The sequence below is a fragment of the Dermacentor andersoni genome, chromosome 2 (genome assembly GCF_023375885.2).
Source record: "Dermacentor andersoni chromosome 2, qqDerAnde1_hic_scaffold, whole genome shotgun sequence".
Lineage (NCBI taxonomy): Eukaryota > Metazoa > Arthropoda > Arachnida > Ixodida > Ixodidae > Dermacentor > Dermacentor andersoni.
The window spans coordinates 202,855,839-202,871,481 of NC_092815.1; the positions used below are offsets into that span (position 1 = coordinate 202,855,839).

The following is a 15,643-nucleotide window of genomic DNA, read 5'->3' on the forward strand; positions in this document are numbered from 1 at the left end:
TCCTGACGCTCAGGATAGGTTTTGCGAGCGCGGTCCGATTCGGTATCCGATCCGGTGTCCGACGCGCCGGAACGGCAGCCGGAATCGAGGTGTTCTGCCGTGCCGAAGCGCCGGATCGGACGCCCGGCGTGCGACAAACCGGGCAGATTTTCATCGTCCGACGCGTCCGACGACCGCACCGTCGTCTGGCCGCAGCCAATGACAGCGCGGCTGGCATGTGACGTTCTCTGACGTTGCCTTCACGGAGGCGGCGCTGGCTGGCCGGTTTCTCGCAGTGTTTGTTTGTTTTTCCTTGCCTGCTGCAGTTTGTTTCCGACACGAGATAGTTACCAGTTCGGCAACATTATCTCAAAAGTGTGCCTGTTATGCAAACCACCCCTAGTACACTAGCACTAAGCTACTGGCAAGATCGGGAGCCGCGACCCAAGGTCATTTCTCTGGCAGATATCGCACACCGACCGTCTGAGCGAGGCTGCTTACTTCGCTTGCACGTTTGCCCTTCGCAACGACTGCGTCGAGTAAATCAATTGTATTTAATTGCGGGCGACCTAAGTGTACAGTGTTAATTGTTTTGGCAAACATAAGCGCTCTTTGACGAGCTCGGGTTGGATCGTAAGCGCCGTCGGCCGCGCCGTCAGTGGACAACGCGCCATCGTGAAGTGTACTGTCACTCGCAGGGGCATAATTTTATTTACAGTGTTTGCGTAAAGTGAAGCAGTGTTGTGCAGAGTTGTTTATATTGCGTTTCTCGACGTGGCTATAAGTCAAGCTGGGGTGCTGGATCTGGGCGGCGCTTACGCGCCGCTCAATCTTTCGGATGCACGCACCGTGTGCCCCGAATCGTCGTATGCCGCATGCCGGAGTATGCGGCACCGCACGTCGGGTCGGACGCCGAATCGTACCGTGTGTCTCCTGCTTTACTCTGACTTGCCCAGGTGGCCGGTGGCACACGAGAGCGATCGTCAAATGCACACTGATGGCACACATGAGCGTCGTCAACAAGTTTAAGGCGTTCAAGCTCTTCTTTAATCACTTGCCGAATCACCTAGGAAATGACATCGTGGGTTGGGACGGACACGCTTGTAATAGTAGTGACATTGTCCAAGCGTCCGAACTTTGATCCAATCCTTCTCATTTTCAGCTTTTCAAATGCCCGACAGTGTTTCTTCAGATCAGACGGAGTACTAAGATCTTCCTTCGTTATAAGGAAACTATAAACATCTTCAGCAATTCCCGTAAGCAGATGTCCTACTTTTCCTTCATCTGTCATGGTGGCGCTGACGATTCCGCATAATTTCAAAACAGCCTCTATGTATGTTGTACAAATTTCGCCAGGTAATTGAGCTCGTCGGAAGAGCGTCTGCTCAGCCTTCTTTTTCTTAGGGATCGGGTCCCCGAAGCACTTGGTGAATTCTTCTACTAAATTATTTCAGCTTCTCAGAACGTTCACGTGATTTTCAAACCAGAGGAGCGCAGTTCCAGCGAGAAAAAAAAAAGGACGTCATCGAGCTGCTTCGTAGTGCTCCAGTGGTTGTGGCGACTCACTCTGTTGTGGTGTTTAAGCCAGGTGTCAACGTCTTCGTTCGCCTTCCGCGAAAAAGTGGCTAGCTCTCGCAGCGGTGTCCAGCAGTCAGCCTGACCTACGTGATTGCTGTCTGGTTCGCCGAAGATGGGGGTCGTCATTGTCTTCTCCGGAATCGGCCATGTCCGCTGCTTGTGGTCGTAAACCGGTCAAGCGTCTACTCTGTTGGATAGTCGGTAGGGCTGGGTCGTCCAGGATCGTCCAAGATTTGCCCCGCACGTCCGCCAAAGATGTTACGAAAGATGTTTATTTATAGGGTGAAACGAGCTCCACGAGGAAGCCACACGCCAGGCCCAGCTGGCGCAGAATACTCCGAGATCACGCGCGCGCAATCTACTTCTTCTTTTTCAGCCTCAGTCGCGCAGTGCTGCGGCAATATTAATTGTACGCATAATATTTGATGCAGCGTCTTCACCATGAGGCCCTCTTGTGAAGGGATCTTCATTATTTTGCCAATGTGGAGCCCTTTATTGAGATGTACATGAACATGTTAATGTGTATCTGCTCAATGAAGAGCAGATATACATTCTAGAAGGCCTTCTAAAATTATTCTCCGCATGCGACTTGGGCCGAGCACATACTTCATGCTCTCTAGAACTTAATTCCTTCAGCGATGCAACGTATCTGGGGGATGTCTGCCGCAGCACGGAGTTTCCGTTCATAGTGTAAAGGAAAGATCCCGCACAAAACTTTGTCATTATCGTGAACGCTGGCCAAGATTTGCTCAAGAGAGGACGACGAAGTCTTCACCGCTACAACGAGAGTAGCCGTCTAGGATTGAAACGAGCAGATTATAAGTGGAAGAGCTCTATGTACCTCCATCTAGTCATGATGACGACAACGTAGAATGGTTTTGCGAGGAAGTCTAATTAGCCACAACCAGCGTCAATATGATGTTGTAGTCAAGATTATGCACTCTATAACAAAATAACACCCTTTGGGTTGTATCTTGCCACACAACAATAAACGTCATCTGTCTTGTCCGCATTTTATTTCTTTAGCGCTGCGAGCCCGGTACATCCCAGTAACGAACGACATGCGCGTAATCAGCATGACATAGCATTCGCGACAGGAAAGTAGTGGGCGTGGCGTTTTCAAGAAAGGAAACGCAAGGCGGATGACGATAATTGTTGTGTGGCAGACATACACCCAAAAGGGTGCACCTTTGTTTAAGAGTGTGTCAGTGCGAAAATGAGGAAAAGCAATGCAGAAAATGAAGAGTGGAAGATTATTAAAAAAAATATCTGTAGCTACTCTCTAACAAAATTTTACACCCTTTGGAGCGTATATTTGCCACACAACAATAATCGTCATCTGTCTTGCTCGAATTTCCTTTCTTGAAAACGCTGCAGTCGTTACTTTCCTGACGGGAATCCTATGTCATGCTGATAACGCGCATGCCGTTCGTTACTGGAAAGTACCGGGCTCGCCGCGTTAAAGGAATGAAATGCGCACAAAATATATGACGATTATTGTTGTGTGGCAAATATACACCCCTAAGGGTGCAACTGTTTTTAGAGTGTAGAATTACGGTGGCTAGAAGAGGCAGCGTAACATGCGCGAGCAAGGAGCTGCACAAAATTGCAATCAAATACGGCCGCCGCCCAATGTGGCGCTGCATTCGAGGAGAGCGCGCTCAGTCTCGCGCTCGTAGGCGCAGCCATCGCCTCCGCGATCGCAGAGCCATTGTCCTGTGCGGGTTTCGTTTTTGGCCTTGGGGAACTGTACAATAGCTCTTTGAATTTCGTATACATGATGCACATGACCAGTTTTATCTATCCTCCATGTCTTGCGAGTGCGTGAGGGAAGTGCGATAAGCACTGCCGTGACAATTCGGGGCATGTTGCATTAATCAACTCGCAAAAGGACCGTGGCAATATTCGACACACAGTGCGTTTGTTTGTCTCTCTTCGTCACACCCTGAGTGGAACTAAGGGAAGGGGTATTGAAGCTTAACAGTGTATAAAAAGAGTCCCACTCATGTTTCAGTTGAGTCATATAGGAAAACCTCATTATAAAAAAGTTGATGGAGGAGCTGGAATTACTTCGTTATGACAAATATTTTGTTATTCCCATTATTTCACTTGACTACAATACATGTCCAATGTGGTGCACAACTTTAAAAATGGGCAGAAAAGGACAGCTTAGCAGCACGCGGTACCACTACACGGCCACGCATGCAACGAACTTAAAAAAGAGAAGAGCGAAATAGCCTTCAGCATGTGCAAAACACGACTTAGTAACTGACACGACTGCCTCTGAGAGTGCTGCCTTCTGGTATACAATATGATGGTCTTTCGTCTACGCTTTCCGCATGGCTCGTCTATAGCTTCGTAAACTGGCGCAATGGCAGGCTGGTCAAAGAAAACAGCTCGCATGCTGAGAAGCGAACAACGTCCGTCTTCGTCGAGGCCCATGTGACACGTGGCGTGCCCACTACGCAGCTGATCTGCCGCTCTCATATGGTGCCGCTGTATAAACGAGAAAGCCAATGAACTTAGCCGCGGCGGTTTAGCTTGGCCGACTTGTGGCCTCCGAGATTGCACCGACGCAGATGCAATGCTGAAGGTCACGCTGAGCTGCACCAACCTGCACGGCGGACCGCATTGAGAGACAGCCAAGTGGATGCACTATTCTTTCGTCCCGCCAGGCCCAAGCAGCGGCTCACCGTCACTATCCCAATTTCAGAATGCAGTGCATCGCACGTGCTGGCTCAGGTTCGGCGCAGCTAGGTGTAGCCTCCGAGAGTGCACCGGTAGAATTTCGGAGGCTACGACTGCATCAACGAGCCTGCGTGGCGCTTCAGTGACAGAGAAAATTTGGATGGCGACAATGGGCTGCTGCTTACCCGCAGCTTCGCGGCGTGATAAGCAATGTCAGTGTTTCTCGACGGCGTGTACGCTGGAATGCAGGAGTTTTGTACGTCTGCGCTGGATGTGGGCCGAACCTCGTGGAAAGCAATATGTTCGGTTTGCAAGGAAAGGACATTTCTTGGTTTCGAAGACAAATCCAGTTCGTTATATCCATGGGCAAGACAACATTACTTCGTTAAAACGACGTTTAATATACTTCGATATCTATGGAAAACAAAAGCAAATTATTATTAATTATTTCTTTCCATTATTTAATTATGTTGTGTTTTATTATAACGAGGTTTAAGTGTACTGCGCCAGCGCTAAATAAACAAGAAAAACTAAAAACGAAAAAAGTCCGTAGAAGAGCAAGCGTTGTTTCTCTCTATTATCGCTGAATTATTATGCAAACAAAAGAGTTTTCCTTCTTTGATTAGGCAGTTATGTGATCCTTGCGTGGCGCACTCATTTCATTGGGCCTTCCTTTAATTTTTGCTTTTTTTTTTGCCTGTGGGTGTGTCTCTTTTTATAGCGCTAACTTATCTATGTTCAGTTTTAATATCCATTTCAATCCTTTTGCAACCACGTATGCAGTAAGATCGATAGAGCGAAAGATATTTCCGGAATAAGTTATTAGTGTTGGTCCTTGTGTTGCGTCAATCGCCTTTGCCGTGTTCTTGATTTGTGCCAAGTACAGTAGTCGGTGCACGGAATGTTCTGTGAAAATCAACAATAAGAATTTATTACGATTCTTGTTCATGGAGTTTCCTTTCTTCTGATGTTTCTCAGAATCTGGAAACATTGGACAGTGTCATCAGTCAGGTGAGGCGGATCTCGCAGTATTTCCACAACTTTACCACTGATTATGCCGCGATAAATGCTTTGGCTGATCACTGCATCACCGTATTGTGTAAAAATTCCAGGACGTGTGCGACTGTGCCACGGGAATGTTTAAGCCTTAGCTGTGGTGCCCGTTAGGTGTTTTCGCTCACATTCTCGAGGTCACCGAATCGCTAGTGGGTCTGAATGTTCCTCTCCTTCTATGACACGTCAGTGTAAAGGCGATGAGCAAAACAAGAACAAGGTGAAAGCAGAAGCCAACGTTTCGACAAGTGGACTTGACTTGTTCAAGGCCTTGAAGAAGACAAGTCCACTTGTCGAAACGTTGGCTCCTGCTTTAAAAATAAATCATAGGGTTTTCACGTGCCAGAACCACTTTCGGATTATGAGGCACGCCGTAGTGGAGGACTCCGGAAATTTCAACCACCTCGGGTTCTTTAATGTGCACCTAAATCTAAGTACACGGGTGTTTTCGCATTTCGCCCCCATCGAAATGCGGCCGCCGTGGCTGGGATTCGATCATGTGACCTCGTGCTCAGCAGCCTAACACCATAGCCACTGAGCAACCATGGCGGGTTGGCTCCTGCTTTTACCTTGTTCTTGTTGTGCTCATCGTCTTGAATTTCCATCTCCCGCCTTCCCCGTGTTATCAGTGTAAACTATGTTTTGTACCGTTGTCGTTTAAACTACTACCCTCCTCTCCGACACTCGCCCGCTCACCGGCTTTCTAAGTATGCACTAGCGCAGTCAAATGTGGTATGACGATGGTGGCTTTATGGCAATACAATCGCGTTTCTCAAATGTATTTAGTATAAGCACAACATCGGGGCGACGACAGCACGAAGACAATAGACTGACGACGTGTATATGACGAGTATAGCTTGGCGGCTACTGTATATGACGATGATGGCGTGACGGCTCCAGTATAAATAGAATCAGATGACAGAGAGAGAATGATGATGATGAAACAACCATGATGGCAAGACGACGACGATGTGGCTAGAAATGCATGATAATGACTGTATGACGACGATGCCATGAAAACGGCGTCATAATCACGATCGAGTGCAAGAGGATGACAACGATGACATGACCAAGGACTGTCGCGGATGATACGACGAAGCCAGTGTGACGACAGTGGGATGGCAACCATGTCTATGATGACCATGGTGTAACGACGGCTGCATGACGTTGATTGTGTAGCGCCAACCGTATTACAAAGATGGCACGACCAAGACGACGCGATGACGATCACATGGCCGTATGATTGTTTGTGTGACCCTGGCTATATGACGAAAATTGGATGACGAACACATGACGACGATGGCGTGAAATATCGTTGTGACAACTGTATGACGACGATGGTGTAACGATGACGGCAAGATGACAACAGCCTTACTGCGATAGCACACACTGAGCTTTTGACAACAGTCCGGTAACACATACCCAGTGGCGCGTAGTCATAGGTCTGCACTACCTCCATGATTACCCACCCCTGGGGACGACGCCAACGGCCCAACACTGAGCAACGAGCTCAGAAAAGTGAATGCTTGAAAATGAGACAGTCTTGAGTTATCTGTACATCAATTTTACATTATGGGTCAAATTCCGCCTCAAAGCACCTTTCGAACGTCGATAAACGGCACTCTTGCAGCATACAATTTGTACGTATATTTTACGCTATATATAGGTACAAAAACGTGTCTGCTCTTCAAGGCATGGGGCCACTACATCTCATGCCCGCAAAACTTACACACCGAAGGAAAGCGCTGAGTAAACGGTGCACTTCGAGAATCGCGTCAGCGCATTGTGCACTGGCGTGAACGGTCAACAGTATAGCAATGCTGCGAGAGGGCTACTTGGTGTGGAATAGTGGTTAGACATGGGGATTGAAGACGCGACAAGGAAAAGGTTAATGACAAGTGTCTGTCTGTCTTCGTGTCGCTAACGTGTCCCTTGTTACGTGTTGTAGCAGCGCATCTAGTTATTGAAGCTTAATGCGCACGGCCGTCACGCTGGGAATCAATCTCTCGGCCTACGACATTGACCTTAGTAGCAGTAGCGAATCGCGAAATTTTCATTGTAATTGGCGTGCTCCTCTCCCACAGCGCGCATGCAATTCCAGTCACACTGCGCCTCCTAAGCGCCATAGTAATAGAGTGCTAATAGCACATATGGAAAGCCATACATTTCGAACATTGAAATAATTTTTAATAATTTACGCAGAACGTATCTCACGATGACAGCAGACAGTTATGCCAATTGCAAACAAGCATTGTAGCGACCAACCATACTCCTGAAGATATGTTTATTTCACACAGGTAGTCGTAATACTGAGTCTTTTATTATTTCGGCTATATACCACTTACTCCGATGTCATCCCACTTTACTACGGCGCTCGTTTGCCAAGGTCACCCGTGAGCATTAAGGCATGATGACGACGCAGTTACAGAGTAATGGCGAAGGAATCGATCGTTTCTGTCGACCGACAAAGCCGTTAATGTCGATGGCATGAAAACAATAAGATGTCAATTAGTAAATTATGAAGATGATACAACCCCTTACGTAATGGCTCCTGCTGGGGCCTTTAAGAAAATAAGAGGACAGGAAATAACGACAAGGCGACGACGTCGTGAAGACAATGACTACTACGTGACGGTCTTACGGCAACGAGGAAAAGAACCGGCAATGACTGCGATGGCATGACAAAGACGCCATGATGACGATGGTGGACAACAGATGCATGATAGATTCTGTGTGACGACGATGGCATGACAGCAGCGGCAAAATCATGATTGAATGACGGCAGCATGATTACGGTATAATGAACAAGGAATCTGGTCGATGGGACGACGAAGGTGGTAGGATGCCGATGGCGTGACGACAATGGGATCATGACACTGAAGAGATAACGATGGTAAAACGAAAGTGTGAGGACGATGGTATGGCGACGGTATGACAACGACGGCATGACGACAGCGTGATCTTTAAGTTACAATGATAACGATGCAACGACCGCGACGGCACCATGACAACGGTGTGGCAACGAATTCATGACAACGACTGTATGTCAACGATTACATGAGAAAGGCGTGATGACAATCGAATGACGACGATTGTATGAGGACAATGACGCGACGATGACAGTATCACTAAACGTGTATGACGACGATGGTGTGAGGACGGCGGCATGACGCGAGTGAAATGACGAAGCCAGTGACGATGATGGCACCACCACGGCGTATTACGACGACAGTTGGACAAAGGAGGCATAATAGCGACAGTCTGGCGATGACGGCTTGCCAAAGGTGGCAAAATCACGATTGAATCGCGACAATATAACTACAGTTCGATGACAAAGAAAGAGTGACGTCGATGGAATGACGCATGTGGTATGACGACGATGGCATGAAGATAACTGGAGGACGTTACTGAAGTGATGACCATAATAAACAACAGCGTGTCCGTGAAGGGATGACGACAGTTTGACGTTGATGGTGTGTAACATATTCACTCACCTTGCATTCTTATAGACCCGAGGGAATGTTGTGAAAACTGTGCGAGGCCGGTCACGCATATGCAGCACACACTTTGGCTAACATCTTAGAAACAACGGTAATACCACATTTGCGGCCGCACAGCAGCCACATGCTGACGCGCATGGCGATGGCTGAGGCGAGATATTTAATTGCAGCACACTCGTATGGGCAGTGGTCATATGGGCGTCTCCCACGATGTACTGCCTCCTTCTCTACTCAATTTAGCTGCTGCGTCGTAAAACGCAAAGTCGAAGACATCGATCACGGAAGGACGCCGTCCGGTGCGATCCCATCTTGTCTTCCCTTGTTTTCGCGCATGTTGAGAGCCACCTCGAAAAAACGCTCACATCACCGAGGCAGCTGTCACCTCACCAATGGCATCAACATGAAACGATGTTATAAGAATGTAAGGGTCGCGGTAGTACCTGCGGCGAGCTTGTAAGCGCCAAATATTCGCCCAAACGTCCGAGCTTCCTGCTTATTGCAACTTATAGCAACTTATTCCTGCTTCATTGACTGTGCGACTGGCCTCCTGCAGCTTCAATTACCTCACCTAGCCGATTGTGCAACCACACCTTCGTCCTGTCTCTGCTCTCTCGATTATGCCCGCATGCACCCACCCTCCCCCCAATCCGCTATGTATATCTCTATGAACACTAGGTGTTCTGGGGCTTATGTCGATTACGTGTTCTCCCCATGAACAGACATTCTGCTCGCCAAAATTGCCACTGGCTAACGCGCTCGTGAATCTAACCGGCAATCGCGTCTCCATTCGCAGTTTAACTTTAGCGCCTCTCCTAAACTACTTCCGGAAGGTAGGTCGCTCGCCACCAACGCTGCTCCCGAAGACTGCGAGATTTACGCGTTGAATCCCACCAGTCCCAAATGTTCACCTTTTATCTGCATCACAACCAGTTGGCCTGTCTGTACCTTTGCTGGAATTATCTCCGTCGACCTTTCCCCTTCTCAAGCTACCGACTTCCACCGCCTCCTGGAACCACGCAACCGCATTTACGACTTCCACAATCGATTCTCCGAGCCAAACAAATGTCTTCCAGCATAAAAGCGGCACAGATGACGCGAGCCCTGTTCACAGCCATCTCTATCATGTCTCTCTCGCCGAATGTCGTGAGATCCAAGGCTAAGTCAGAAAAATGTTCACAAAAGCCGTTATCAAACCTTCCAGTTCGTGGGCTTTCACTGTGGTGTTAGTTAAAAAGAAAGACGGCAGATGGCACTTTTGTGTTGACCACCGACACTTGAACAACACTACGCGTAAGGACGTATACTCACTACCTTGAGTCGATGACGCATCGGACTGCCTCCGCGAAGCCGCGTACTTTTCCTCCATCGAGCTGTGTTCGGGATACTGGTGGACTAACGTTGATTGCATGGACCGCTAGAAAGTTGCTTCGTCACACCGGATTGGCTTTACTAGTTCGATGGCTTTCTTTTCAGATTCTGTAATTTCTTCAAGACCTTCGAGAGCATGATGAATTTTCTACTTTGGGGCTATAAATGATCCAGTTGTCTGTGCTATCTAGGTGACGTGAATTGCTTTCCGCCTACTTCTGAGATCCACCTGACCCGCCTGTCCGCCATTCTCATGGCATTTTGCTGCTCTAGCCTGCGACTTAACCAAGTGTAATTTCGCTGGAGGTCAGATATCTGTTGTTCGTCTCCTGGTTAGTGCTAGTGGTATCCAGCCTGACCCTGAAAAGGTGAATGCCGTCCAAGACTGTCCTGTGCCTTGATCAGTCAGAGATGTTTGGAGCTTTGTCGGCTTATGGCCATATTTCCGCCGCTTTGTTAGGAATGTTGCCGACATTGCCCGTCCACTTACTGACATACTCAAGAAGGATGTCTCTTTTTGGGGGGTAAAGCTCAAGATACCACATTCATTAGCTTGTTTTTACATCATTGTCCATATTGGCGCATTTCACCCGTCGGCCCCAACAGAAGTTCGCACCAACGCTAGTGGGGACTGCACAGGTCCGGATCTCGCCCAATTCCAGCACGACCAGGAATGTATCATTTCCTACACCCGCCACCTTCTGTCGTCCTCAGAGCGTAATATTTAGGAGTGTGAACTTAGGAGTGTGTGAATGCCTCGTTTAGCCTGCGTTCTGGAAAAATTACGTCCTTATTTATACGGCCGCACGTTTTCTGTACCACACACCACCACACCCTTGGCTCTCTCTATTCACTGAAGGATCCAACGGGGAGGCTTGCACGATGGAAATTACGGATAAAGAAGTACACCTTTGACGCTCTTTAGAATGTGTGGCCAGACGCACCAAGATGCTCACTGTTTATCACGCAACCGTGTGGGCCCTCTCATCTGGCGATCCGACTGGCGATCCTGCATTCTTGTTCCTTTGTCCGGCTATTTATAGTTATCTTTGTCTTCCGCATATTAATCTTCAATCCCACTCTGACACTCTCTAACGCTCTCTTAAAGTCCTCAATCTTTTTTTATGACTCGTCTGCATTGTTGCTGAATAGAACAATGTCATCGGCAAACCGAAGGTTGCTGTGATATTCGCCGTCGATCCTTGCTCATAAGCCTTCCCAGTTTAATAGCTAGAATGCTTCTTCAAAGCACGTAGTGAATAGCATTGGAGAGATTATGTGTCCCTGTCTGACCTGTCTACTTTTCTTGTGGAGAATTAAGCTAGCTGTGGAATCTCTGTTGATATTTTCCAAGATATTTACGTAAGCTTTCTGTACTTTTTGATTACGTAATGCTGATATGACTGCTGGTATCTCTACTGAATCAAATGCCTTTTCGTGATCTATGAAAGCCATATAGAGAGGCTTATTGTACTCTGCGGATTTCTCGATAACCTGATTAATGTCATGGGTTGTAGAGTCTCCCTTCCTGAAGCCAGCTTGTTGCCTTGGTTGATTAAAGTCCGGTGTTGCCCTTATTCTATTGGAAATTATTTTGGTAAGTATTTTATATAGTACTAGGAGTGAGCTAATGGGCCTATAATTTTTCAATTCTTTAACAACTACCTTTTTCTGGATCGGTATATTCTTTGCATTCTTCCAGTTTTTCTGGGACCCTTACAGTAGATTGACACTTCGTATAAATAGCCGCCAGTTTTCCAAGCATTAGGCCTCCTCCATCTTTGATTAAATCGACTGTTATTCCATCTTCTCCTGCCGCTTTTCCTTGTTTCATGTATTTCAAGGCCCATCTGACCTCATCGCTAGTTGTAGGAGTTTCTATATTCTATTTATTACTGTTCCCAATTGAGGTATCCTGACTCCTCTGGGTACTCTGGGTAGTTAGTATAGAGTTCTTCCGCTGCTTTTACTATATCTTCGAGATTGCTGATGACATTACCCTGCTTATCTTTTAGTGCATAGATCTTGGATTGTCCTATGCCAAGTTTTTTTCTCACTGATTTCAGGCTGCGTCCATTTTTGACGGCTTCTTCAGCCTTTCTCACGTTATAGTCGCGAATATCACTTATTTTCGCCTTGTTGATCAGTTTTGACAGTTCCGCGAATTCTATGTTATCTCTTGAGCTGAACACTTTCATTTTTTATCGTTTCTTTATTAGGTCCTTTGTTACTTGTGAGAACTTGCGTACAGGTTGCCTTGGTGCCTTGCTTCCCACTTCGATTGCTGCCTCTGAAGCCAGCCTAGTTACGGTTTCATTCATTACGTCTCTTTGATAATATCTTTGTTCTAAGGCTGGATATTTGTTTGCAAGTACCCGCCTGAATTTGTCTGCTTTTACCCTTATGGCTCTAGGCTAACCTGTTTCTTGTTGGCCAATTTTGCTCTTCCTCTCTTTAGATTGAGGTGAATCCTAGCCCTGAATAATGATCACTGCACTTTACCCTACACACTTTAGCCACACTTTACTACACACACTTTACTACACTTTACCCGGCCCTTTACCCTACGTCCTGCACTATGCTGGGATCAGCAGAAAGTATGAAGTCAATTTTATATCCTGTTTCACCATTAGTGCTTTTCCAGGTCCACTTTCTGTTGCTACGCTTCCTGGAAAAGGTGTTCAATATTCGAAGCTTATTCCTTTCTGCAAATTCTACCAGCCTCTCTCCTCTAGCGTTCCTAGAATCGACGCCGTAGTTGCCAATTGCTTGTTCACCAGCCTGCGTTTTCGCTACTTTTGCATTGAAGACACCCATTACTGCAGTATACTAAGTTTGCACTTTTCTCATCGCTAATTCAACATCTTCATAAAACTGATGTACTTCCTCATCATCGTGACTGAATGTTGGAGCGTAGGCTTGTACTACCTTTAATCTATACCTCTTATTAAGTTTGATTACGACTACAGCTACCCTCTCATTAATGCTGTAAAATACGTCAATGTTGCCTGCTACGTCCTTATGGATTACGAATCCCACCCCGTATTGCTTCTTACCTAGGAGACTTCTATAGACGAGGACATGTCCCTTATTCAGCAATGCATATGCCTCGCCAGTTCTTCTAATCTCTCTAAGGCCGATGATACTACAATTTCCTTCAATTGCTGGTTCCTGCACCACCAATTCAATGTCAAACAGCTCGGGGTGGTACCAAAAAAGCTGTGCGCTTTATATGTCGCAGATATGATAGATACTTTTCCGCGTAATCTGTCCTTCCTTCATTTAACTTATCACCACTTTCCATGCTGTGAAATCGATTCACTGTAATTTATATAGAATAACATTAACTCTTTATGTCGGCTATCAGATAGCGAATACTTATCTGTTGCTAAACAGCCTTCAACGTGCAGTTATCATGAACTTAACCTGAAACCGGCTTTCGCTCACACTGGCACGTTTAAATGCAGTTTTTCCCCCGTACTATTTACCTTGAAATTCTTTACCTGGCAATATCTGTTCCCTCCAATCGAACGAATTTTTACCGTAATAGCTGGTAATGCAGCGTAATAACATTTACCATCTTGTTGTATAAGTTCTGACTGTGTTTCTATCAATATTCTCACTTTCACTAGTACTTTAGACTTGTACACACTCTAGCAATAGCCCTACGTCCACTGCAGTATGTTAAAAAAGTTTTCAAATACAGTAATATGGAACAACACTTTCTCATCATGCCCTCCAACTTTCCAACACAAACATTTGCCATAAACTTGGTAAATAGGAAGGCAATTATAGCAAGTTAGACTTATTAGTAAATCGATAGGTTTGTGTTTTCTTGCATATCATATCCGCCTAGGGAGATAATTTAATTGTAGTGTCGCAATCGGAGTAACTTCAGCAGGCATTTTTTAATGGTCCGCAGACAAAACAGCCACATTCTATAAACACAACCTACATTGTGGCAAGGTAAGCTGCCTCATAGCGCCTAGCACGTTTTGGAGTGAGCATTTACTTACATGTGAGTCGGGGCAGACATCATCGTAATTTTTATTGTAAGATGACTCGTTCGAAAACGTAATGGATATCCGTACCTGCGATTAAGGAAAAAGGTATTATGAAACCAATTTCCCGCAAGGCTTTTAGAAAATCTTTTTGTTCACAAAATGTTCTAGCCTTGAATATTATGTTACACTCGGTAGGGTAATTCTCACCTATGATGATCTCTCGTCTATAGTAATTATTAGGAGACCAATCGAATGAATAATTGAATATTTTTAAGCCACAATGCGGTCCAGAGAAATGGGTTAGGTGCTGTTGCTGCACTAGAATAGTGAATTTCCCCGTGAATATACAGAACTGCTAGCGATGAGCAAACAAGACCAGCAACCTAGCATTATTTTGATAACATAGCCTTAAGCTTATTCATCATCATCATCATCATAATTTATTTTCCCTCAAAGACCTCATTGAGGCATTACATACGGGGTGGGGGTGGCAGCAGGGAACATTACAGGGCGTGTTATTACATAAAAGCTAACAGTGAACAAGAAATAAAGACCTAAATAAAGACCAACTATATATATATATATATATATATATATATATATATATATATATATATATATATATATATATATATATATATATGTATACATGTATATCATCCACGCCAGAGAGACGCTGTATTTTCGTGCGAATTTCAGCACTAGCAGGTACATAAGAAAAATTGTGGTTGTTGAGTATTTAGTAAATGCTGCCACAATCATTCTGCCTTTGCGTCTGCTGAAGACGGTTCAACATGAACAGTCTTTTATATTGCGATTATATGGAGACTGCAAATGAATTTTTGCCCTCCTCATCACCGACGGCATAGCATGTATGACATGCTTGTATATGCCCGTTATATTGCACAGCCACGTCATTCTTCACTTAAGTTGTTCACATCAGGTCTCAAATTCTTGACAAATGTATTTCTAAAAATCTTTTAGTATGGCACCCCACAAACAAGCGTCATGAAAGAAAACGCCGAAAGCGCATGCCTTTTATCTTAGATCTTGAGATATAAACCAGTCAAAAGACGAAGACCAGAGGAGAGACGGGGCCAACATAATATTTAATATTCCTAGGCTTAAACATTGTAAGGAACCCCTTTATCTCAGCCGCGCTCGTGCTACAACCACAAGGACCAAGCTGAGCTGCTGGTGATGGTATATACAGATGAAAAGGATGTACAATACATGGCGATATGTGGGGACGCTGAAGTTGGAAAGTCAGGCATGTGTTGCGCCCACACTAACTGCGTCTCACTGTGGAAGCGGCCGCCTGGCCGCGCGGAGGTATTATGAAATTCGTTGAGTATATGGTTCTAAGCGAGAGGCATGCACTACCTATGTCCCACGGCAACGGTAATCGGAGGGCGTTCAAAGGGGTGAGACGAGGTAATTGATTGGTGGTGTCTGCTCAATGACCGTGTAAGG

The 15,643-nt window shown here is 45.9% G+C and overlaps 1 protein-coding gene across 3 annotated transcripts in view; it reads right to left on the reverse strand.

Annotated features, from left to right (window-relative positions):
• LOC126540226 (chymotrypsin-like protease CTRL-1) overlaps positions 1–15,643 on the reverse strand; it is a 139,154-nt gene that overhangs the window by 24,922 nt on the left and 98,589 nt on the right. For 2 of the 3 annotated variants that reach the window (XM_055075894.2, XM_050187024.3), the window contains exon 6: positions 14,183–14,257. The exons of the other annotated variant lie outside the window; for it this stretch is intronic. In XM_055075894.2, coding sequence (XP_054931869.1) covers positions 14,183–14,257 — 75 coding nt within the window. The remainder of the gene's footprint in view (positions 1–14,182; positions 14,258–15,643) is intronic. 3 annotated transcript variants of the gene reach the window in all.